The sequence below is a fragment of the Triturus cristatus genome, chromosome 2_1 (genome assembly GCF_964204655.1).
Source record: "Triturus cristatus chromosome 2_1, aTriCri1.1, whole genome shotgun sequence".
NCBI classification, from domain to species: Eukaryota; Metazoa; Chordata; class Amphibia; order Caudata; family Salamandridae; genus Triturus; species Triturus cristatus.
The window spans coordinates 513,906,013-513,933,632 of NC_140581.1; the positions used below are offsets into that span (position 1 = coordinate 513,906,013).

At 44.0% G+C, this 27,620-nt stretch overlaps 1 protein-coding gene across 1 annotated transcript in view; it reads right to left on the reverse strand.

Annotated features, from left to right (window-relative positions):
• ACOT12 (acyl-CoA thioesterase 12) overlaps positions 1-27,620 on the reverse strand; it is a 517,871-nt gene that overhangs the window by 291,552 nt on the left and 198,699 nt on the right. The window contains exon 6 of the mRNA XM_085640749.1: positions 9,192-9,348. Coding sequence (XP_085496875.1) covers positions 9,192-9,348 — 157 coding nt within the window. The remainder of the gene's footprint in view (positions 1-9,191; positions 9,349-27,620) is intronic.

A 27,620-nucleotide genomic window follows, 5' to 3' on the forward strand; every position in this document is an offset into this window, starting at 1 on the left:
TATACATACTGCATACATACGGCGTGCAGCCAGATCGATGGGGGTGCCAGGAAATCCCTGCACCCGGGCGTGTTTGAATCACTCAATGCTTCCGACCCAAGCTTTAAGGAAGGAACGGCACTCCTGGGAGCTAAATTTCAAGTTCAGTTTTTATCCCAACATAGCCAGTGAACGATAAAAGAGCGTCAACGCGTTTCACCGCTGTCAGCTACCACCAAGCAAAAGCAAACAGTTATGTTTAGGGAGTGGGCACCCCGGGACATAGCAGGAACCGGCCATGTTGGTGGCGGTTTCCCAGGGTTAAATATGACTCCAGGAGGGGGGCAGTGCTGCCCCCCTACTTTGTTGCTCAAAGGCCAGCCCTGGGGAGTTGGTGGTCCCCTGGGGTCATATATGGCCCAGGAGGGCAGCCGCACTGCCTCTCTCCCATTTGTTACAAATTATTTGTATGAGTGAGTGGGTGTGTATGTAACTGTATGTGTGAGTAAGTGGCTGTGTGATTGATTGTATGGGTGAGTGAGTAGGTGTGTGAGCAGCTCTATGGGTGACTGACTCAGTATGTGAGAAGCTGAGTGTATGAGTGGATAGGTCAGTGGCTGTAATAGTGAGTGGGTGTATTGGTGAGCAAGTGGTTATGTGTGTAGATCTATGAATCAGTGAGTAGGTATGTAAGTACTGCTATGTGTCTGTGAATGGGCATGTGAATTGTTATGTGGGAGTGGGTGTACGAAAGGTTCTGTGGAGGTGTGAGTGGGTGCATCAGTGATTCTGTGGATAATGTCATCAGTGATGTCATTTGAGATATCATCAGTGATGTCACTGACCATGTCATGAGTGATGTAATACGTAAGGTCATAAGCAATGCATTGGGAAGGCATGAGTTATAGTAAGCTTAGCTAACTATAACTGCTGAATTTCACTGGTTTTCTACGAGCCTAATCTGAGCCTTTCTATAACATCCCTGCAACTTTTGTTTTTTTCAGTACATTTCTAAGGTTTTTTAATGCTAATTCCTAACTATAATGTCCCTGTAACCTTTGTTTTTTTCAGTTAATTTCTAAGGTTTTTTAAGTAGTAGTTGCATTTGCAGAGTGGTGGAGAAAGGGGGCACACCAGCTCTCAGGAATCCCGCTGTGTAGGATTTGCAGGAGGTACCAGGAGGCTTCTTGGCACCCAAGGTCCCTCAGGAGTAAAGTGGACTTCATCCCCCAATCAGCAGTGCACCAGAAAGCGCATTTGCAGAGGGGTGGAGAAAGGGGGCGTGGCCTCTGAAGACCTCTTAGCAATCTAGCTGTGTGGGACTTGCTGGCAGTAACAGGAGGGGTCGTTGGCCCCCAAGGACGTCCTCCTGGCGCACTACTAGTAGGGGGATGAAGTCTTCTTGGTTATTGAAGGTCCTTGGGGCCCAACAATCCCTCCTGTTACCTCTGGTAGGACCCACATAGCTGGCCAGGAGGCGCGATTGCAGAGTGCTGCAGAAAGAGGGCAGGGACTCCGGCATCCTGCCAGTAGCATTTTTTTTTTTGTTATAATGGAAGGGGGGCTGTTCCCCCCCCCCCCCCTTTCCTTGGGCTGTATTTGGCCCTGGGTTCCCCATTCCTCAGGCCTGCCCTCTATTTCTTTTCAATTAACATTTTATAAAACAAGGGAGGGGGCGGGTGGCCTCCCTTCCCTGGGCTGATTTTGGACCCGGGCACCCCATCCCCCGGGGCCTGCCCTTTATTAACAGGAGGTCTTATTGGCATCTAAGGACCCTCAGCAGCCAAGGGGACTTCATTCTCCCAACCAGCAGGGCGCCACGAGGTGTGATTGGAGAGTGCTGCAGAAAGAGGGTGGGCCTCTGGTTCCCTCCCCATCCTGCGGGATCCGACATTGCTTTTAGGCTAAGGGGAGCTGCTAACATGCAGTTCCCTCTGTTGTTTGAAGCAGCCGCTCTGTCATTCACTTTTCAGGAGGCAACATGGCCTGGACACGTCAGTGACTGCTCCCACCTGTAGGAGGATGTCTGCACTGCTCTCTTTCAAAGGTCACCCTTGGAGGAGCACTGATCGTGTGCCAACTCTTTGCAGCACACAAACATCTCCTTTGCTTCTGTGCTTGCATCTATAACAAGGCAAAGGGATGCACAAGCTTCTGCAGCCTCATATGTGATACCAAAGTGCCTCAAGTGAGCAGAAAGTGTGATTACACGCCCATTGCGTCCCTGTTCAATATGGTGGCAGATGCCATAAAGAGGCATACTGCTGATGAATGCAGCTATGAGAGTGGGGCAGAATTAGAATAGATGATTTCAATAAGTCTTTTTAAATTCATCGGTCTTAAGTAAAACCCAACTTATCTGTATTTATAAAAACAGAAAAACGCAGATTTGAGATCTTAGAGTGTATTTCCATACGGTCACTCGTGACTGCGAGGTGAGTAGTTGTGCATATAGATGGCTGATATAGTTAAAAAAGGATGAGACGGCGTAATGAAGATTAACCAGCTGAAGCAGGGAACCTGTGCTTGTACTTAACCTGTCAGTACTTCTAGCAGCACTTGCATCTTTATGTGAAACTGTTTTACCTCTGCAAAATCATTATTTCTGTGGCTACAACAGCAATTCTTTACTAATTTTGATCTTGATAGCTGCCTCCGTAAAATAATGTGGCTACTTCTTTACTCAGCTTTACTAAACTCTCAATATGTTTTGTGTCATAAGATGCACTAGGATTGGTTAGTACTTACCAACTCTGTGAAATCCTGGCTCTGTTTTTAGGTCAAGCATTCGAGACCTCTTGTATATACTTTAGTATATGCTTATATGTGTATGTACTTTTTGGGCTCTGGAGATCAGCACTGGGACTTGTCTGCTTCCGCTTAGAGACTTTTTTTTTCTGTTCAACTGCCTCTATTTTACTGTCTTGATAGAAAACGACTAGTAGAGGTCAGTAAAATACCAGAATTGCTTCCTGCTTGTTCAATTGCCTCTATTTAACTGTCTTGATAGAAATCGACCAGTAGAGGTCAGTAAAATACCAGAATTGCTTTCTGCTGAGGGACTTTTTTTTTTTTTGTCTGACAACTGCCTCTATTTAACTTTCTTGAGAGAAAACGACCAACAGAGGTCAATAAAATACTAAAATTACTTTAGCATTCTATAGATTCCAGTCCACAGAAATGGTGTTCCATGAGCACCCGAAGACAATAATCTTTTTTTAAATCTTGTATTTTCAGTGATATGACCACCGCAGGCCCTGATTTTATATTAAAAACAGAGTTTTGGACTATACCATTTCCCACTGAAAGGCAATATTTCTCTCCATGTATTCCCATACCTGGCATGTCACGCAGTTTGGTGCTTACTTTCCCTCCATGTTAAAGAACAGTAGATGTTTCAGCACCCAGGCTAATTTGCTGCATAGCTAAATACATAAAAGGTCCCAAAGGCGAGACCAATTGCATTGCTTTAAGATGCTGACAGTTACTTCACTGTCAGTTTTTTATTACAGTTCTAAAAGTGCTAAAATTTGATTATCAATAAGCGGTCCCAAAATGTGCACTGACTGAATCGAATCAGATTTTGCAAACCAACCTATGTACCAACAAGTCGAATTGCAAAGTAGGGTGTCACAAGAAGTCACTGAATTAAATATATAGCTGTCGGAGCTATATGCAGACACTCTGCCACAGGCCTCTAGGCCAAAAGACGTCTGGGGACCCCTATTAGAATATGTTGCCATAATAGAACTTGAAAAAATATACTCCATAAGAAGGGGGGGGGGAATTCAGCTCTGAGAGACAATATGGGACAGTGATATTTCTAATTCTGCGTCCTTTGCTTGTCCAATATATATGTTATGAGGATATAAACCTGTGCGCTATTATTGTGTAATGAATATCTGATGGGTGATATGACGCGCAGACTGACCTGTTCTCGAAGATTGTACCGTTGCATGCTTATGTACCTGCTGGCCGTTTTCTGTATAGGTTATGACCATGTACAATTAAATTAAATAATATTAAAAAGGAGTTTTGACAAAATAAAAATAAATATTAGTGATGTTGATCCTGCAAGGGGCAGCACACCACTTTCCTTGTAACTCCATTCCAAAATGGAAAAAAAAAATTAATAATGATAAAGCAGCCCGTGTTGTTTGTGCTGCATTAGGCCACAAAAGTTGCTTATTCTTGCTGCATTATTTTGCCAAGACTGCCCTATAAGTTTGCCCTTGGTTACCAAACAATTAAGAAACCCATAAATAAACCATAAGTAGAAGACCCAGACTCAGGCATATCTGTATCAGTGCAGCAGGTGCAGCAGCACAGGTGTAAAGAAAAATGAGAGGCCACTACCCGAATTATTTAGGGCCAGACAAACACAGCTATTCAGCATTTCCTAACGGGACGAATCACTATTTCGGCCCGTTAAGACATGCTAAATGGCCTTTTCAGATGTAGAAAGGCCAGTTCACGGTCAAAATTTGCAATTACGACACGGTACAAATCGCAAATTGCAATCGCGCTTTAGGAATCTCAAATAGGGATTCCCTATTTGCGATTCCTAAAGCACATGTACATAGCTTTTCCTAAATGCGAATTTGGCTTTGCCATCGACTTGAAGTCGATTTTAACCATGTGCGAAATTAAAAAATGCATTTTATAACGTGACAGGAAGCACGCATATACATGTGCACGAAGTATTTCGGGATGCCTTTTGAGGGCCTTAAGGCCAGAGGCACGCTTGGGTTTGGATTTCCTAAATTGCAATTTCCTAATTTGGATTCGCAATTTAAGAAATGCAAACCATTTCCTATTTTACCCATAGGTGGGAATGTAATGGCAGTTCCTATTTACGATTCCCTAAAACCGATTCCTACTTTGTAAGATTCGCTATTAGGAAACTGCAAAATTAGTACATGTCATTTAGCATTTTCTAAATAGCAATTCCTATGGAATAGGTATTTACGAAATGAAAAAATGCCGTCTTAATTCATCTGGTCCCTAGGGGTATCTTTTAAAAACACCGGGGGTCGTCAGGCCCATTTTCAAAGCTTGCATTAGAGCCCCAGACCGTGGAAATCACCGGCTTCTATTTTGTGAGGATTGCTCCCAGAATGAATTCAAATTGTGAAATTGGGTTCCAAAAAATTGCATACCAAACTGTTCCAAAACCTGCCCTTACTTGACCTTTGTTTCACAGCTAGCACATTATCTATGCCAGCATCAAGGCGAATCTACTCTGTAGCTTCTACTGAATGTAAAAGTACAGAGAATGGTAACTTTTACTGAAAAGTACACTGTAGAAAATCTCTCAACTTATTTAAATGCAAACTGCATGTCCTGAGCTTCCTATGCTCCATTCAAATGCTAATAGGGTTAAAAGAGTGCGCGTGGAAACCTAGCAACAGCCAACTCGCTGTGAGCGCCAGGCCTTGTAGAATGGGTCAGGATAGAAAGACTGCGGTGCTCTCCGGGCTTCTAATTCTGAACGGTGACTGAATGAGAAAGAGTTTTCTACATTGTTCTTCCCAGCGATTTGTTTTTTTCGTGTATTACATTTTCAGTTAGATCAACATATTACATTTTCAGTTTGATCAACAGTTTGAAAAGAGACCAGAATAATTTCGTTTATTTTCACATCCAATAGTGGTGAAGCAGCTAAAGTAGTTATTGGTGGTGGAGCGGGGGGGGGGGGGGGGGGGTTCGTCGGGGACCCTGTAGTACTTTCATCTTAGGTATAGGGAGTCAGTTTTAGTAGAAAGCGCCAGTCTCAAACAAAACATCTGCCTTGCTTGAGTCACTCGATGAAAAGCATTGGGACTCAGAAGACATACAGGCGCTCGCACAGTGGCAGAGCTCAGCTCAACTCGTGGCGCCCGGCAAGGCGAAGCGTAGCCGGCTATACACAACACTTTACTATATTACAAAGACAATAACACTGCCCGCATTCTGGTCCACATACTGTGCATTACCCATGTTATGATCAATACCACGACTTTCGTGGACCTCGCAGTACATGAAAATAAATTTGTGATTTCTTCCTTCAGCCTCTTCGTATGAGAACACTTCGATGATACCGCGCAAAATACATATCTCCATAGTGGGCTCCCTTACGAAGTTAGAAGCGGAGCTAGAAGTACTGACCAGTGTAGAGGAGGTCAAGCCACCCATCCAATGACTCCAGGCTCTGGGCATGTCCTGTCCTCCTTTACCAAGCATTTCACCTCCTGAGGATAACATGGAATTTTTTTCTTGAGTGAGCTGTCTTACCTCAACACAGAATCATTTGATTCATACTTTTCATTTTATTACCCCACAGCCTTCTCTGTACTCTTTATATAAATAGATTATGTTATTGCACTCTGATGCAAAGATCTATTTCAGGATCATGGAATCACTCTTGAAACTTGTTTTGTCCACCAGGACACACACAGACCACAACGGTTTCATCTAAACCAGATGAGCATTTACCAACATGACTGAAGTCGCTAGCGTGTAGGACAGTCCAAGACAACTGGTGTCCCTTGCTCTGTTGTTATTGAATGCCGAGAAGGCATTCAACAGGGTTGAGTAGCACGTCTTGGGTCAAACCTTACACAGATTCACATTTGGTCCACTCTTCCCCAAATGGATATTAGTCAAATCTCAAATCTTGACAAAAATCTGTCGCAAAAAATGACACCGATATGAGATATTAGACACGGATGACTGATCTCTCCTCTGGTATTTGCATCTATGAGGGAGCCCTTCATCCTCGAAATGTGGCATCATCCTCTCATTGAAGGACTTTAGACAGAAAGGCAACAATCCAAACTCTAATGATGTGCGGACAGCATTGTACGCCTACGGGGCAACAGAATTCTACAGATGTCTAAGCGTCAACGTATTAGCAGTGACCATCACAGCGTTTAAAGTTACATCCACCTTCAACTGGCCGCAGCATAAAATCAGGAGGGTCATATCACATCCAATTACTCAACTCTATACAAGCAGAATGTACAGTCTCTACTTTCCCCTTTATTATATAAAGACTTATGTAAAAACTGAATGTGGGTTGGCTCGGATGAAAAGCATGAATTAAAATGAATGCCCTCCATACTTCTTGTAGATTATTTAAATGATAGATAGACAGATAGATAGATAGATATGATATGCTGCAACAAAAGATTAAAGAAATTCAATCACAGATGAATAACTTCCATTGACAAAACAGACCTAAGAGTACTGAGCATGCTGTAAGGTGATCCAGAGAGTAGAATTAACTTTCAACAACCACTGGCAAAGTCAATATTTGTCCGGCTTATTTTATCTGTATGTATTCTTCGTTGTAATGACTATATGTTGATGTGATTTAGATGAACAGCAAAAAACACATACAGAGGCAACCATGTGGAGAAATAACAGAATATGTGCACACACATGGACAGAGTAAGACAGCACACGTATAAGCATGTGCAGAGACACGCGGATGCTGGTTGGACCCATGGATGGAGAGATGGATGCCTGGTTCTATGCGAGGAAGAATAGATGTTTAAATAGCTGTGCTTCATACTATTGTGGCCGAGTAAGATGGATGGGTGAAGTCGCATAGATGCATGCAAGTGTGCGTGGGTGCACAAATGCTTGGTTGTGGGTGGATGGATGAATGTCTTGGTGTGGGTGGATGGATGAATGTCTCTGTGTGGGTTGATGGATAAATGTCTTGGTGTGGGGGGATGGGTATGATCCTTGTTGATGAACGACCCATAGTCTCAGCTTTTGCTCTCTGTGCGTGTTTCACCACTGGAGTCTACATTCTGTGCAGTTGTCTGACCCATGGAGGCTACTTTGTTTGCCGGTGGCATTTCTGCACCAGATCTCTGTACATTTCTCTCAACCAGGCTGTTATCACTTCTCTTACTGCACGCATCTCATGCTGGGTGTCTGCTCTTACTATGTTTACTTCTCACCACAGTATCTTCCTCCGCCTCCACAGCATATTTTTTCTCAATTCCAACAAGAAGTTATTAATTATGAACCAGGGAACGAGGCCTGGCTGACAGACTTTACTGAAGTTTTTGTATTTCATAGCTGCATTAATAAAAGTATAAAAAAGGCCCTGAAAACAGAGATTAGGTAGGAGAGCTCAGACTGCCACTCACTGACTCTGAAGAGTAAGTACAGCTGGGATCAGTAGTATCCAGATAAGTCATTGTCACAATCATAATTCACCTCTGTGTGGATCCCTGTAGCCTCCATAGAGAGCCAGGATGCTTCATGAAGCGGTGCAGAAGCTGGGAAGTGCTTTTGCTGCTAAGGCGCCTGAATAAGCTACTCTTTAGGCGATAACCAATGAAAACAGAAAAAAACACCTGCAAGATGTGTGGACGGATAACACAATGTGATGGACACACCATTGAAGAAATAGCTGAAGGCATTCACTGAAACAAGCAAATGAAGGTGGGTGACCCAAAGCACCTCCTTATATATTGTATCTGTGTGTTGTGTTAGCTCCGGCAGCCAATTTGAGCTATCTTCAGCCAGACCTAGAAAGGCGCGCCCATCAGTCTTAATCAGTTTGTGTGTGAATCTGCAAAGCATAGATCATGAGTGCGAGAGTCCTACTTAAACTGGGAAATCAGGAAGGTGGACCAATACTGAGGGAAGATTTATGAAGCATGCATAACTTTTAACTGCATTATTAAATTCAACGCAGTTATTTAAAAATTCCAGAAATATGCAACCTTGGCATTGATGCATTATAGGCTGCAGAATTCTAAACTCGGCCAAGGTATTACAGAATACATTTCTGGCGCCATGGTATTGTTTGTTAGCGCAGTTCAGCCTGAAGGCACAATGGCTCTAGTAACCATGAGTTGGCCTAATGGTGGCAGGAACTGTACCGACGCTTTTGGTAAAGGTCTACTAGGGTGTGACATCAATCAATGCCGTCAAGTATAGATTCAAGCCCCAAAACATGCTTTTGACATTTGGTCTTAGGGTATCAGGATGACATAATAGCAGCTTCCCTTGTGCTAACTAGGGTAATCTTAAGGATATTCTTTGTTAAGCAATATTGGATTTCAAATTTAAGGACTACATCACATGCACAAGAAAACCCTTCCCTTCTCAAATATATCTCCATAAATGCAAGATTACGTTCATATGATTTTAATTCAAGTGCATGATTATTTTTGCATGTATTCAGAAATTAAGAAGCTTCGATAAACCTTGCAGAAATGGTAGCTGCTGTCTCCATCCATGCCATGATCTGGCCACCAAATGTGTTTCCTTGATGGTTCCCATGTGGTGGGAGGACTAGTTCAATGCTCTGCACGTGGGTGCGGTCTGTCAAAATGACTGCCTCTTCGTTACAGCCAGTAGCATCTGAAACAGAGAAGAGATAGGTTGCTTCTTGAACATGCAGCAATTATGGCACAGTATATAAATGGTGGCCATTCATACCAGAGTCTAGCATAAGCTATCATACATAGTGGGTCCCCCGACAAGACCGGAGACCAGCTGCCCCCGCCCTGATGAGGACTGGCAGCCAGTGGACTCTACAACTCTGGATGATGAGCCTTCGGACACTCACACTTGGACCCGCAAGGAGTCAGAATCGCTGACCACAGGATAATGAAAACAATATCTATACCTCCAATGCAAAGCGGGAACAATGGAGGATACTGAAACGGAAATTGAACGCACACCGCAACGAGACTCCTCACCGCACCCGGACCCAGAAAATCTCACCACACCGCGATGAGACTCCTCACCGCACCCGGACCCGGAACTCGAAACGGTGCAAAGTGGCACAGAAACAGAATCTGCCGAAACACTCAAGGATAGGGAGACTGAAGGTACGCCACCCCCGGCCTGACCCCAAGATGGCGGCAGCCAAGAGTTAACCTTACTCCCACCTACGGAGCAAACGGAGATAATCTCTCCACTCCGCGTCAAGACTCCTCACTGCACCCGGAATGGTGCGAAGTGGCATACTAAATCCCGAATGCACAGGATTGGCAGATTTAAGGCATGCCATTCCCTGCCTGACCCTAAAATGGCGGCAACAATCAGTTTAACCCGTCTCACAACTACGTAGCATATTCCCACCCGCGGTCAACTAAATAATCACCGGAACACAGAAGGCAGGGAAGAGATACTCAAGCGGACAAGAGATCCAAGCCTGGGAAAAAGAAGGCACACCAGCCCCTGCCTGACCCCAAGATGGAGGCAGCATAGAGACAATGCCTGCACCAAAGATGGAGATTACCCGCCCCTAATCCACCGTGCCAACACAGCCTCTAACCTATCCTAAGGAATCTCCCTCAGAGCCCACAGTAACATTTCAATCTGACTCTCTGGCCACAGAAAAGTATGATACCTCCCCCCACCTCGCATAATCCAGACGTCTGGCCCAATAACAGCGACCCCCCGCCCCAAATCCGTGTTTCAGACAGTAGAAACAACTGTCTGACCCAAGTCAATGACATTCGGCAGCTTTAATTAATTCCAGTCAAAACAGCTATTTACCCCACGCAACTACACCTATTCCACAAGCTTGAGAGGATACTAGACTAGCCTCTCCACCCCTTTCCCCTCTGACCCAATGAGAAAGACATACAGCAGCTTAAATTCATTCCAGCCAAAACGGCTCTTTACCCCGCACAACTACACCTATACCACTAGCTTGAGAGGAAACTAGACTAGCCTCACCACCCCTTTCCCTCTACTCCCCCAATGACTGCCCCCACCTACCTAACCTCGCTATAGGGTCAAGAGGCTTCCCACCTGATACCGGACCCTACCTTAAGATAGAAGAGGAAACAGAAAGGCAGTCCCCACTCCCTCAATCACAGCACAGACCAAAGTTTAAGCAATCCAGCTATATTAGAACGTTACCCCTCCCTCCTTACCCAAACACAGAGAAGGACACCTACCCTAAACCCCTTCTCTCTTACCCCCCGTTATATAGACTGAACACAGCTCTGCAGAACCCTGCACCCTCCCTTTCAGGATACAATGTCTCCTTCCACCTCAACCCCCCTCCGCCCACCCACACTTAATGGAAAGAAACCACATGGCCCGAACTCCTTCTCCATCACTTTCCCCCCAACCTCACTCCAAAAGCAAAAAGAAACCACAAGCATAGAGTGATTAGACAGCACCCAGAAACTCTATTCGTGGACATATACCACTGCTCCTCCAAAGGTCAGCTAAAAACAGACCTCATCTTCCACACCTTAAAACCTGCCAATTGGAACAACATCCTTAAAACCCGCATGAGCATATCTAAAACAACCAACACTCCGTACAGCTGCAAACTAGCGATCACACTCCCAAACCACCCTAAACATAACGGTTACACCTCAGTGACCATCTTCACCAATGGCACTGTCATGATCCAAGCCAGTAACGACAACCTGTAAGCCTTTGACTCCATCTTTCCATCGCTCCGCGATGCCCCAGCACACCTGCACAACTCTCGCTCACCCGACTCCCTATCCCACAATAGACCACACCCCCATGAGATCTCACAAAGCAAGTGCAAGACGTTTGCCAAGAGAGATCCCGGAATACACCCTTACCCATCAACCACTGACACCAATCACACTAGGCCTCCCAAGACTCAACGGGCTAGCTCGACCACTACCCCCATATGGAACCAGACACAGAGACCCAATAATACAAGAACCGCAACGTCCTCCCAGGACGCCCTTACCCACTCCAACAGAGAGACGTCCCAGCGACTCGTTCTGATGGAAAGTAAGCTGGAAACGATAATACGGGGCCTCTCAGAAATTCTAATGAACCTCTCCACACCCCGAAAGCCCATTCAACACTCATTACCGACACCCTCAGTCACCGACTCGAATCACCCACGACCCTATAAGACCAAATGGCCCAGATGGGACACAAACCCCCTCTCGAACCAGATGCACAGACCCAAAAGAACCAGAGACGCTATGTCCTCCAGTGAAGTATTGGATCTTGCTGCCTCATATGACACTTCCACCTCGGCCACCTCCTACTCCAAGATCCAGGTCATCACCGGATTTAGAAGAGACAGCTTCCCCCCCAGATCAGCCAGACCCCCAGCCTCTCTCACCAATATCCCAAGGGCCCAGCCAAGTGAGAATCTCAAGAATAAAGGATCCAACAACAACTGCATGCTCATTAACTGCAGGTCGGCTATCAAACATGCAACAGAACTGGCAGAGACCATCCTTTCATACGACATAGACATCACATTCATCACCGAAACCTGGCTGAACGATTTCTCTCCCCCAGATATGGGCATGCTTGTGCCCCCAGGTTTCACAATCATCCACAAAGACAGAAAAATCAAACGAGGAGGGGGTATAGCAATCATATATAAGAAAAACATCTCCGTGAGGGAAAGGGACGCCCCCAAATATAACTCTTTCGAATGTCTCACTGCCACTATCAGTATGAATGACAACAGACCTTTGCTCTGCCACCTCTTATACCACTCACCAGGAAACACCTCCACTTTCTGGGAACACCTCTTCAACCTGATCACTCAATGCTCACTCCACGACTTCAACAACATCATCCTAGGTGACCTCAATCTCCACTGGAATTATGAAAACAACACGCTAATCAGAACCTTAAACGACCTACTAAGCAACAGCAACCTTACACAACACTGCACAGAAAAACCCCACAACAAAGGCTCTATACTCGATACCATTATCACTCAAGCAGACATATTCTCCATCGACCACACCCTGCCTGTTGACTGGTCTGTCCACCATATCATTCTGTTCCACCTAAACCAAAAGATCCAAGCCAAGCCTCACACGAAGGACCCCCCTGCCGGGCGAGAAATCTAAGTCAGATTCCCCTCACAGACCTGGAGGCAAGGATAAGCTCCCTCCTCCCCAGCAACTCTGACGAGCTCTCAACTACAGAACTCACCTTCCACTACAACACTACCATGACTTCCATTATGGACCAAATAGCCCCTATGAAACTAAAAAGAGTCAGAAACTTACCATCTAGATCTTGGTTCAACACAGACATAAACTCCCAAAGACGTGAACTAAGAGCAGTAGAAAGACTCTGGCAAAAAAAAAATCCTCAATCCTGCGAGCTAAACTCAAATCAACCCGAAAGAAATGCAAGAATCACATAAAGATGGAGAAAGCGTCCTTCTTTTGCAATGCCCCTGACAACGCAAAAATCAGACCTAGAGAACTCTTTAACCTCATCAGACAACAAACGTCCAAACCCCCGTCGACCCCAGTCGTGGCCTCCAAAGACATGTGTGACAATTTTGCCAATTTCTTCAACGACAAAATCACAAATATAGAACTCTCCCTGGACGTGCAAAGCAGTTCCCCAGACAGCAAAGCGCCCACAGAGACAGATGGAGCTACCACACTTAAGCACCCACCTAACTTATGGAACTCCTTCAACCCCATCTCCGAAGCAGAGATCGTCAAAATGATTGCCACCAGGAAACCCTCAGCACACATACTGGATCCCATACCTGCCCACCTGGCCATAAAACTCAAACTATCCTTAGCCCCACACTGGAACAAGATCATAAACAGCTCTCTGAGTACCGGAGTCATGCCGGACTGTCCCAAAACCGGCCAAGTCACACCTCTACTGAAAAAAATGGGCGCTGACACAAAAGATCTAAACAACTTCAGACCTATCTCCAACCTCCCTCTCCTAGCTAAAGTCCTGGAAAGATGTGTTCTCCTCCAACTCACCCAACATCTAGACAGCATTAAACCTCCTAGACCCTCACCAATCAGGCTTCAGAAATGGATGTAGTACAGAGACAGCAATCCTAAATGTAATAGATGATATGCACAAATCTCTTGATACAGGCCAATGCTGCCTACTCATACTCCTGGACTTATTGTCCGCCTTTGACACGGCCGACCATAATCTACTCATTAAAGCACTCCAAAAAAGAGCTGGAGCAGAAGAGGTGGTACTACAGTGGTTCACCTCCTTTCTACAGAACCTCACCCAAAGTATAAAAATCAAAAACTTCTCATCGAACGCACTCCCCGTTAGACGAGGTCTCCCCCAAGGATCATTACTCTCCCCGCAACTGTTCAACATCTACATGGATCCCCTCACCACCATACTCAACAAATCCAGCATTCCCTTCCACCTCTATGCAGATGGCACCCAAATCTACCTGGAAACCTCCTTCCTTGATGACATTAGGAGACTGAACGACACTCTTAAAGAAGTCCAACTTTGGCTTTCACACAACCACCTAAAACTCAATCAAGACAAGACTGAAATCCTCCTAATCTCCAACACTGAGGATAACCCCCAAATCTCAGAATGGCTAAAAGCGAATGATGCGCTCAACTACAACCCCACCTTAGCCGACTCTGCAAAATCATTGGGAATATCCCTGGACCCCAAATTAGACATGAGCAAACACATCAAGAACACTGCAAAGAACTCCTTCCTCAACCTAAAACTACTAAACAAAATAAAACCCTTCATCCCTCAGAACGACCTCAAACAAGCTACTAAATCCCTAGTGTTGTCCAGACTGGATTACGGGATTGCAACCCTCATAGGATCAGCTAAATCTCACCTAGCTCCCCTCAGATCAACTCTGAACGATGCAGCCAGAATGGTCACAGGAGTTAAGAAATATGATCACATCTCCCCTGCACTCAAGGAGCTAAAATGGCTCCCGATTGAAATGCGGGCCAACTTCAGAACTGCCTGCCTCACGCACAAAGCACTGCACACTGGGAAACCTGCATACCTGGCCGCAAAACTCCAGAAGGCCGGCCTGACGAGAAGCCTGAGGAGCACCAACACCCTACTCCTTATCCATCCGAGAACTTGCAAACAAAGAACCGCATCCCGATCCTTCACAGGTAATGCACTCAAAATCTGGAATTCCACACCAGTCTAAATCAGGACAAACCCCTCCTACTTACAATTCAAAAAGCAGCTCAAAGACCTCCTCCTCAACAGATGTCTCCCACATGGATAGCTGCAACCTAACATTCGAAGCATGCCCACAGCAGCACACAATCACTTTGGCACTAAGAACTCTACCTCATGACATTAAGAACTCTACCTCTATTGCCCCAAGACTATCTCCTGTACCCCCCCGGCCAAATCACGTCACGTGTCGTAATTATCTCTTTGACAATAAGGCCTTGTATATACTATTGTGATAATTTACCCTACGATTGACATTGTGCGCGCCACGCGGATTTCCTGTGATACGTCTTGAGACATTGTGCATACTTATATGTTTATGTATCTTAAAAGTGTTCATGCTGTAAAGCGCTCCGATACCTTCGGGTCTGGCTAGCGCTATATAAAACTCTTAAATAGATAAAATAGTTTGCCTGAAATAGATCTGCCATTGACTCCCATCCTTTTTCTTAGTTTGTTGTGTCATGGTATTCGTAAAAGTTTATTGTTGGGGAAGCTGCTGGTCCTCTTAAGATTAAAAAAAACAAGGGACTAAAGGGAACAAATATTTGTAGTCTTTAAAGGCGCACATTGCCACAGTAGATCATCTGCGGCGTACCCCAAGGTTCCTCACTCAGCCCGACCCTCTTCAACGTCTACATGAGCCCCCTCGCAGCCATCGCACACAACCACGACCTCAACATCATCTCCTACGCTGACGACACCCAGCTGATCCTCTCCCTCACCAAAGACCCCGCCACCGCCAAAACCAGCCTCCGGGAAGGAATGAAAGACGTCGCACCCCAAGACCTGGCTCTTCGAGCAGTAGCAGCTCCCCCCCCCCTCCCAGCGCCTTGAGACCCTCACGGGTGAGTAGCGCGCTCTATAAATGTTCATGATTGATTGATTGATTGATTGAGTAGTTCCTTGCACTGTAGGAACTACGTTATATGTTGATCTGCTCCTTCTGAAAGGGCAGAATGCGGTTACTCACAGTGAAGTAAATCAATGGCTGAAGTGGGCTGACCCACTGCCCCATGCTGTATGTTTCAGTGGGCAGAAAAATGTGAATGGCACAATAACAGACTTATGGATGAAGAGGGCTGGCTGAAAGCCCCTATAAATTAATATATTCTACAAATAATTTTAGTAAACTGTAAAGGTCTTGGTTAACGCCAGACCTAACAAGAGAGAAAAGATAAAGGCATCCTAACCAACACCATATGGAATTTTAGGGTAAAGATTCAAATGGACTACTTCCGCCTCTCCAGCCGGTGAATCATTAAAGATTTAAAAGGCCCTTAGTTACTGCCCAAACCAGAGGAATCAAAACATTTCCCAGCATTAAAACAATCCTGGAGCCGGGATAGTCTTAACCCAGGCAAATGATCCGCTTAATCGCAGAGTTTCTATTCATAAGGGCATGATCGCGTATGCCGTGTGTGACAAGATGGAATCAATATATTTTGTAAATATGTAGCAGTTGAATGTCACAATATCATTAGCGAAAATATAGTTTGACAAAAATATTATGTCCTAAATATTATTTACAAAAAGGTACAAGGGTAGTCTTTAACATTATCGAAATGGTGACCATTAATTAGGTTGTTATTTAATCTCCCATGTATCCATACTTCAAGATTCATGAAAATTACAATCCATTAGGAACACCCTGCTCTTTCCCTTTCGTGTTCTTTAATATTTTGCAGGTTGAGTCTTGTCTTATGGGCTAAAATGAACACTGGTGGCACACAAGACTACGCATGGTGTACAGTGTTGTTCCTAAAGACTCAATACTACTGTCCCCCTGTTCTCTGCCAGACTTTTTTTTTTTGCATAAGTTCACTCTGTTTTGCTTCTCATGAGAGTAGCCTGTCAAACTGAAGAAAGTTAATTAACCGCTCAAAGTAGTACTTGGTATGTAACCTGCTCATATAATACAACCTTACACCACAGCTCGCCATTCCTGCCTGAAGTCAATTTACTAAACGTTTGTGATGTGCCTAACTATCTGCAGGAGCACAAGTGGCAGAGGTGTGAGAGTGATACATAACTACCATATCCTCTACTGGGAGTAAATGAATAATCACCAAAAATTATTTCCGGAGATATTATACTGGATAACAGATAAAGTACCCACTGCCATACTTTAGAAGGATATTGCAAGTAACCAAGGAGGTCCCTGGTCATACAGAGGAATGAGGGCGAAGGCCTTGTTCCTTTGGAAGGTTATGGAACTCAGAGGCGACTTGCAATATCCTTCCGACTTACGGCAAGGGGTACTTTATTCCTTACAATACATAGTCACACCATCATCTTCCTCGCAAAGCACTTAAATCTTTGATGCTTAGGGCCAGATGTACGACCCACCAATATGCGACTCGCAATTTCCGACTCGCAAATTGGGATGCACAACAGTGTCTCAGACACTGTTTGGAATTCCTTAAGGGGGGCCCATATTGCATGCCTCATTAATATTAATGAGGCAGGTGCAACTTGCGACCCCATTAGGAATGGCTTCTAAATAAAACAGTTTTTTTTTAATGCATCCAGTTGTCCTTAAAGGAAAATGGGATGCATTTAAAAAAGAAAAATGAAACTTTTCAGTTTAATTTTTTAAGGGCAGTCATATGCACATACTCACAAAGGGGAAGGGGTCCCATTGGGACCCCTTCCCGTTTGCGAGTGGTTTACCACCTACTTGAAGTAGGTGGTAAACTGCGAGTGTTTTGGGCCACAAATGCGGTCGAAAAACAATAGTACATGGCATGGTGACTCGCTATTAGGAAGGGACGCCCCTTCCTGATAGCGAAAGTAGCAAATGCTATTTTGCGAGTCAGTAATTCGCAAAATAGCATTTGTACATGCCATTAACCTTTTTTGCAGTCGCAAACAGGAGAATCTCCCGTTTGCGGCCGCAAAAAAGGGTCAGACATCTAGCCCTTAGCTTCTTCATATCAAGGATAGACAATATATGGAAACATGAAGAATAAAAATAGAATCTCTAGTATAAAATTAAACACATAAAAAAGCTAAAAAGCTGTTAGATTTTTGCTGCAAAAAGATATTACAATCCGTTCAATAAAAGTATTTTTTTGTGGAATTAAGGTGCAGTAGCTCAAAATGTGTAGAAACCTGCAGAATGATTCTAACTTTTCTATAACAACCTAAAGAGTGCAAAAAAGTAACCATGTTGCGATGAATGTCTTTCTGCTTGTCACTGCACAACTTGAAAAACAGAGCAGAAAAAAGGAAAGCCCTGTTTTGTTTCCTTCTTCAATAAGCTGCTTTAATTATGCTCCATGACCTCACCTGCCTTTCCCTGGCTGCTGGCAATAGGCATTGTGTCTACGAACTCAACTGTAATAATTTATTACAGATGAGTGGCTACCTCATTTCTTATAAAAGGCGACTAGAGATGTCACAACCCGGCTTTTGTAAAGAAATTAGAGACTTTTTTTTTATACAGGGATTGCATAATCCCATGTTTTATAATAGTAATAAAAAGCTGAACACATTTTTAAAATGCACTCCAGCAACTCGTGTGTTACTAAGCCTGCCTGCATAACACACATTTGTATGGTGGGTTTTCCTTACCATTAGCTCAATGTATACTCTTAGGTTTCTCCAACCAGTTGATTCATCATTGACACCATCAGAGTAGCTCACAGCTTTAAGGTCATTTAAAAAAAGCACAGTCACATTTTGTCTTTTAAAGTTGTGATTTAGGCTGTGTTTATTTACCATTATTTTCTTCAGGCTGCAGATAGCAGGGCCTGATAATGACCAGTTCTTGAGTTAGATTTATGACCCAAGGCACATATAACTTGTAGTGGAGACGGGGTTCTATGTGCACACATTGCTGTGTTAGCATAAGCGCTTTAGATGTAAAACGCCATCTTGCCACTTTGCTGCTTTTGCACACAAAACTGCAGGTAGCTGTTATTACAAGAAAAACTGTTTGCTTGCTTTTTCTTCACATGAGAACGGTCTGTTGTTCACATCCCTAGACGTACACCGCGACCTTAGTCTGAACACTTTGTGCAGAAGCCATCAAGGTCAAATAACAATGTATGCTTTTGAATTCAGGTTGATCGGCCCACGCTCTAGCCATAACACGCACACAGCTGCAAATATCTGAAACTCGGGTGCCTTTAATATTGCATTTGCATGCATGATTCAGACACTTGGAGAAAACCTTTTCCAGACACAGAGCAGAGCTGATCCTGTGATATGATTCACCTAAGCTGATATTTACGGTATGGGGTTCCCCATTCAAGCCTAGAGACCTTCTATTAGTTTCATAATACTAGCTTAATAGCGAAGGGAGGGTGGTTGTTTTCCACTATCATTTGTAATATGATTTCTCCCTTCATTTTCTATGGTATTGTAACAACACTGATGGTTTTGTTTTTAATCATTTGTCTGCTTATGTTAGCCAAAGTACTGCACCTTAGAGCACGTAGTTAAAAATAAACATTTTAAACTTTACCGTGTTTCTGATTCCCTTGTTGTGGACTGATATGAGAATAATAACGAAAAGGTGTTTCTGATTCCCACCATTCCTGAGAGTACTCTAAAGTCGCTTGTTCTGGGTTGTCTAATCATTGTCAGCTTCGTGATGATACGGAGAACAAATGAGACACTGATGCTAGTCGGATAGGGGTTCTGGGTACTGAGGTGAGTTTTTGGTACACCGCAATTCACTGAGGTCCTGGTTTCCTGCGCATAGTTCTGTGCATGAGCACAATCCCTGCAACATGGCGCACCCAACATTTTGGTCTTATGATTGAGACGCCTTAGTAGCGCTTATATTAGTCCACAATACCCTCACTCTTGTTTCCGGTTGACAGTAGTGACGGTTTAAACCTACCTAAATAGTTAATATATAGGTTCTCTCAAGCTTCACAAATAAAAAGGTTTCGTTTTATCTTATACCCTTTTTGTGCTACTATTCATATAGATTGTTTTTCCTTCTCTGTGTCCTTATGGCTGAAGTCGCTATTGCAGCGCATAGTCGCGCACCTCTCCGGCATCATTTGACGCAGTTCGGGGAGCCTGACGATGGGATGTCTGTTATTTTTGTAGTGAGTACCGATGCATTGCATCCCTATGAGCTGTTTTACTCTTGGGTTACTTTGCCGGCGGTGAATGCGGATGATAATACGTTTCACTCATACACTCCTATGGCAGTCCCAGCTAATTACACGCCATATAGGATGCAGGAAATTCCAATTTCTGCTTGGCAGCATCGTATGTGGTTCAATGGCGCCCTCCCCCACATGGTTACACCGGTTTGTTTGGGTCTCTTGTCCATTCCAGGGGCCACTTGGCCAGTCTTGGTCGGGTTTACACCACATCCACGTTATTTGCAAGCCACGGTGGATGAGTTACGTCAACTCCATACCGCCCTAATTACAGTGCATAGGGCTTTAGTGCAATACGTTTCGCGCAATGTCCAGGTGGGGGCACCTGGGGTTGCGGTGCAACCAGCTGGCCCGGTCGGGATTACTATTAGTCCCGTAATGGTTAATTCGGTAATGGGCAAGCACCCCCAAAATAAGGACGATATGCCTTATTGGCTTGCTGAGAAATCTGACCAGCTGGAAGCAGTTTTTCCGAATTCTACTCCTGTGGAAAATCACAGCATCCTCACCATTAGTTTGCAGAAAGACTTGGTCCCAGAGGTAGCTGATAGTGATAACTGGGGTAAAGTGTTTGCAGCAGTCTACTCGAAGTGCTTCAGCACCCCGTCTATGGCTGTAGTGCCCTCCGTGATCAAACGTGTTCAGGTTCAACACGGTCCGGAGGTGGCGGTCGAGTCAGGGATGAGTCTTGTCGGCGTGTTCAACGTACTTGCCACGCTCATCCTTGCTAACGTCAAGGGAGATGCGGTTAACTTTCAAGTGTCGAATGAGCTGCGCCTCGTCGCCGACGTCGATAAACCCCGACAGTTACCAAAGATTATTGCGGAGGCTTATTAGACCATTGGCCGCAATAGTTTAGGGGTTAAGCCTTTTGTTCAGACAACAACTACGCAACCGCAAACTAAGACAGGGACGTCTTCTAAAGACGACCGTCCAGCTTTTCCTAAACAGAATTGGAAAGCTAAAAAACAGGGGAAGCAGCAACAGAAACTGGGGTCTCGTCCCGCATCGCCGATCCAAGCGACTACTGAACGCACATATGATTTGCGTGATCGCACTATGATTAGGTCTCCTGATAGATTTCAGGTTCCTGAACAACGTTCCCCTCGTTCTTCACAGGAAACATCGGTCTCACAGTCCGGTGGAGGAGAACGTGGCATGGGTCGGGGTGCCCAACAAGGATGTGAGCACCACCGCCAGGCTGACGGTAAAGGCAAGCAGGACGAATGTGCACGACAATGACCCCCGTTTCAAAAGAAGAAAGTTGCTGCACTAACAGTGAGGTATGCCACAGATAGTGAGAACGCAGCTTCGGAACCTGACATGGGCACTAACGCTGCCAGACAGTGCAGCGGAGGTTACAGTAGTGCGGCAAGCACTGCGTCCATATCTGAAGGCGACAGCAACTGACACATTCATTACTGTAGAAACTGCTCATACTAGAGTGGCTCCCCCTGACAGACTATATGACATAGTACTTTTAATAGAAGGTGACATACAACGTACCATAAAAGGGATTTTTGGGGAAAATCTGACCTCTACATATGACATTCTGTTAGCAGAGGCAGACTGGCCCCCAGCTTTCGTTTTGGCCGCTCCCAGAGGGGAGGAGGTAATCCTCCCATCTTTTGCGCACACTGTGCCGAAGGATCAGGCTCAGAACTTTGCAGAAGAGTGGGCTCAGGTACTTGCTCCGGCGTTGTACCGTACTCCGGTTGGGTGGGATAAGTTGTCGCTAAGCCATGAGATTCCATTACGGTCTATGTCCCAGCTGCAACCCCAATATCCCATGCGCCACGAAGCTAGATCTCACGTCGCAGAAATCCTTGAACAATTAGAATATCAAGGTGTTATTGCAACATGTGTGTCACCCATGAATAATCCTCTATTCACTGTAACTAAACCTGATGGGTCGTACCGCCTAGTTTTGGATTACCAGCATTTGAACTCTCATTGTCGGACCTGTGCTGTACAGAATACCCACAGTTCTGCCCTCGTTGATAGTCTCGTGAGAAAAAGGTTTAAGACCACACTTGACATCTCCAATGGCTTTTATAGACATAATCTATCCTCGATTAGTAGTCAATGGACAGCCTTTACTTTTGGCGGCAAGCAAAAACAGTTTAAAAGATTGGCCATGCGCTACAAAAACAGTCCAGGCGTCTTTGCCGCTCGTGTTATCGCTCTGTTAGAGAACACTGACCCTGATGCGTACTCGTATGTTGATGATATCTATCTCGCAGACAACGAATTATGGCCACATCTGTGTTGCGTTGACCGCATCATTGTCATGTTTGCGGACTTCGGTTATAAATTCAACTTTGCAAAATCACACATTGCAGAGTATACAGTGTTGTTTTTGGGCTATGAACTCAACAACAAAGGGTGAGGTTTAGCACCTCACTTCCTGGAGAAGTGTGCATGTTTGCGTGCGCCAACAACACTGAAAAAACTACAATCTTTGCTGGTTTTTTTAAATTTCGGGCGTACTTACATTCCCGATTATGCCCAGAGTATCTAGCCGCTATATGCCTTGGTACAACCTACTCTTTCCAATTTCGAGCTGGCTGCCAGAACATTCAGCTATCCTGCAGTCTTTGCAGGCTGATCTTCTTGCTTCAAAATACTTACTGACGCGTGATAACCACACTAATCTGGTAATAAGAATTGTGCCTGGCGCGGTGGGTTTCACGTACTTGACGTTCAATGAGGGCGACACAGTCCCTATTGCTTACAAATCGCACTTGTACACATCGGCTGAAATGCGCTTTTCCACTGTCGAAAAAGTTTTGACTGCAGTGCAGTTGGCGATTCTGAAGGAGAGAGCGCTGTCGCAAGGGAAACGCATGTTGGTTGTCACACCGTATCCTGCCCTAGGGCCAGTAACGAAAGCCAGTGTACCTATTTCTAAAGCTTTGCATCCACGCTGGATACAATGGGCCACTGCTTTGACATCGCCGGATGTCACTTACATCTTCGATGCCTCATTGCAGACTCAGGAGTACTTGCAGTATGAATATGTTCATCCAGCTACTCTGTCCTTGCGCCCGCTTGAGGATTACCATTGTGTCATTTACACTGATGGTTCGGCGCAACCGGCGACGGAATCTAAGCATGCTTATTCAGCGGCCTGCGCAATAGTGGATGGTACTCTCGTGAATGGTGAATTCAAATCTGATGTCATGCACACACAGACGTTGGGTGATTGTACCACCCAGTTGGCAGGGCTTCGTGCTCTGGTGCTTGCACTGGAGTTTGCTGATTCTCAAGTTACTACTCTTATAGTGAGTGACTCTTTTTTACTGTGTTCAGTCTTTCAACAACAATTTATTCTTTTGGTCTTAAAATGAGTATCGTGATTCCAAAGGTAGCACAATCAAGCATAAAATGCTTTGGGTTCGAGTCATAGACCTTAAACAACGTCTGCCGCTCGTGAATGTAATTCATACTCTTGGGCACCAGCGAGTGGGTGTCCACGCTGTTGGAAACAGCTTAGCTGACGAAGCAGCGAAAACAGCAGTGGCAACATATCTAGTAGCAGCAGTTACTAGATCCAAAAGTAAGATTGATGATGACATCTTGGCAGCTATTGCTGCAACAGAGAAGGGAAGTGATTACCCTAGAGGTTTCCCTTCTAAATACTCATCATTTATGTCCTGATAAAGTTCCCTATGTGAGAATTAACGACGTTGGTGACAGATTGATTCCCAACGCGGACTGCTGACTTTCCTTGATAACAGCAGCTCACGAAGGTATGGCTTCTGCCCATGCCGGCATTTCGGCGACTGTTACTCTCTTACAACAACGTTACTGGTGGCACGGATTGTATAAACAGACTTGTGCTTATGTTCTTAATTGTGACATCTGCCAGCAGATAAAACCTTCAACTGCTGCCCGCCCACCTCTAACACAGTTGTACATATCTAATAAACTGCTTGGGTGCGTTTATTTAGATCACTGCGGTCCTTTCTCTTCTGATACTGCGTATAAGTATATCTTAGTTGCAGTGGATCCGTGCACACGTTTTCTTTGGGTCTGGCCACAACGGAGTGCTGATGCTCGAACTGTCATCAGGGATTTGGTGTCTTTGTGGGAATTTTTTGCATGTGGTACCCTTCATTCTGACCAAGGTCCTGCGTTCGCCTCTAAGGCGTACAAAGATGCCATGAGATCCAAGTCAAATTTTCGTCTCCATACCGGCCTGAGGGCAATAGTGTTGTGGAGCAAATGAACCGTGACTTAAAGCAATCCCTGTGATTAAGAAAAGAGGTAGAAACGTCCACTTCCCTTACTCAACGCAACGTTTTTTTAGTCCCGAAGGTTTCAAACAGTCTTATTTGAGAATGAAGCATATAAACACTCTTTTGTCTTTATGTCATTTACTTCAACACATTTTTAATGATGAACTCAAACAATTATTATGGAAAAAAACGTTATGACGTTCAAGCAGGAATTTGAACCATAAACATATTTACATCATATGCTATATCTGCTGCATCACCAATGTTATATCAACAATTATAAGCCAATCACAAATGAAGAAAACAGAAAATAAAGAATGAAAAATGCCCGATGCATTTCGAGATAATTCCCTTCTTCAGGGGCTTGTTGTTAAATTTCACAATATGTTCTGCACTTCCAGTTCATATTCATAACCAATTGCTGGAACAGTAAACAATGGAACTCACAGTGAGTGAACTGTAGGTAACATGCGAACGATATTGCTTCATAGTGTACAATGCTTCATAGTATACAATGAGTGTGTTTGTGAACACTTCAATGGTTTGTACTTGCTACCAATGTATGTGGTGAACAAGGAAAACAAAAGACAGAGTGCCAGTGAAAAATAGGACCAAGAGAATAGAAATAGAATAACAGTACGATCATCACCCTGGTGCGATTGCTCAGTGCCGACAGATCCAGTGAACAATGGAATCAACGTCAGATTCCAAGTTTGAGAAAAAGGAGTGCACTGAGACCTGATGCGATAGGTACTTAAACAGTGACAGGTGAAACACCTAATGTTGTTGAAAAAAAACTACAAAAAAAGGGCAACAAAGAAGAAACGTATACCTTTTCTCCTTAACGACCGAGAAAGGATGTTTCCCGAATCAAAAATAGAGGTCATTGCAATGACCTGAGCAATGGTGACAACATCAACTGACTTCTAACAATAGATCAAATCTGTAAATGCCAGATAATGCTGTGTCAGTTATACAAAATTAAAGTGAGTATACTCATGTGCTAAAAACCATCACCATATAATATACGCTCACCGCGATGTCTCGGAGCTGAAGGTTTCAGCCAAAAATGACGAAGCGTTAAATCAAGAATATGCTGTAATAAGAACCACAAGACTGAAAAGAGTGTGCCCATGTGCTGAGAAAGCCGTCACCCGATAATATGCGCTTACCGAGAAGTCTCGGAGCTTGAAGTTTCAAAGCAACAGCCGAAAAAATGGTGAAGCATTGAATCAAGAATATGCTGTAATAAAAACCAATGCGTACGGTTAATGGTCTGAGCGAGTAAAAATGTCTGAGCGAGTAAAAATGTCAAAAAAGTGTGGTATGTAAGTATCCTATACACTTACCAAAAAGTGGATGAGCAACCGATGTTAACGCGCTGTACGTGGACGTGTCCGCGGTGTGTTTGAAATCAGAGATGACGACGGTGAGGTGGCGTGCGTGAGAATTATGAACTGTGTAACGTGTCCATGAGGTCTATTAGTCACATGACAACCCCAAAACAAGGGCTATAATGAAACTTTATCAGTGCTTACAAAATTGAACACGCTAACATGCGAATTCAGCTAAAGCTAGAGGATATGGTCCAAAAAAAACTGAGTAAAAAGCACATAAAACACGCAATGCATTGTAGTTATTAAATGAGCACTGCGTCAAATATCAACAATTTAAGAATCTTACGGAAAAGTAAAAAAAGGTGTGACTAAATGTGAATAGAACAAAAGATGTGCACAGAAATTGGGGGCAAGTACAAGCTTACAAACGTGAGTAAAACGACAGAATTGCAGTCTGCATTATAATGGTAAATATAGCCACAGAATACCATCGAGAGTATCACAAAGAGAAATCCATAATCCATCTCTAATTGATATGGCCAAAATGAAATTATAAGAAACGCAGCATTTCGTAATGATCATTCAACCCTTTGAGAATAATGGTATTCAGGTATTTAATCCAAAATGTCTCCCTCTGAGCTAACTTTGTGGTGATGTCTACAATTCCTGTTTGCGTGATGTGTTCTAAAATAGTAAACCTGAGTTGTGGAATACTGTGCTTGGCATCTGCCCAATGTGTGGCTAAACATGAGTGTTGACTGAGATTGCGTATCCTGCTTTTATGCTCGATGATTCGTGTTTTGATTTTACGTGCTGTTCTTCGTACGTAAACAAGTCCGCATGGACATTGTATAGCATATTTTACACATTCTGTGTTGCAATCTCCATTGTATTTTAATTTTACCGGCTTGCTTGTGTGCGGATGATAAAAGATGTTATCCACTATAAGATCGCCACACTGTCCGCAGTTAAAGCATTTTTTCATGCCTTTCATTGTATGGAGCAGTTGCTTTTTCCTGGGCTTCAGTATTTCCCTTAAGTTTTGCGATCGTGTGTGAGCAAACAGAGGTTGTCCCATGAATACATTCTGGAAATCTGGTTCCTGTGTGATGATCTCTCATCTTTTCTTTATGATGCTTTTCATTTTTGCTGATTGCGTTCAATATTTTAGAACAAACACTTCTCGCTTGTTTGCTGGCCTTGATGAGTTATTCAATAAATCCCCACGGCTCTTGTTGTGTACTGTGCTTTTTGCATCGTCAAGAGTTTTCGATGGATAACCACGTTGACGATATTTTTCCAACTGATCACACATCAGTACTTCAGATTCCTCCACATTTGAAGCAATCCTTTTGATGCGAGTTAATTGGGAAACCGGTAGATGTTTTTTCAATGTAAACGGGTGAAAACTGGAGAAATGTAAAGCATTGTTTTTATCTGTGGGTTTACGATATACTGAGGTTTCCAATCCTTTGGCTGTGTTCCTGATCTCTATGTCTAGAAATTGAATTTTATTTGCATCGATGTGAAATGTGAATTGTATGTGTGGATTGCGTAAATTGAGCTCAGCAATGTTGCTTTCCAATTGTAATTGATTACCATGCCAAATAATCAAAATGTCATCAATGTATCTCATGTACATGATGAGATGTTGTTTCCAAAGATGATTATGTAGAATATGTTTTTCTTCAAAAGCTGCCATGAAAGTATTTGCATACGAGGGGGCCGCGGGAAAGCCCATTGATGTTCCAGTCCGTTGTTGAAAAAATTTGCCATCCCATGAGAAATAACTGTGATGTAGACGATAACAGTTCCAACAAAAATACTCCAAAATTCTGTTCCAGATCGCTATTAAGAATCCTCCATTCCACTGCTTCTAATCCTTCACCGTGTGGGATTGAAGTATATAAGGATACCACGTCAATGGTACATAACGAGATGTCTTTGTTGAATTGATGTTGGATACTTTGTAATTTGATTAAACAGTCTGTGGT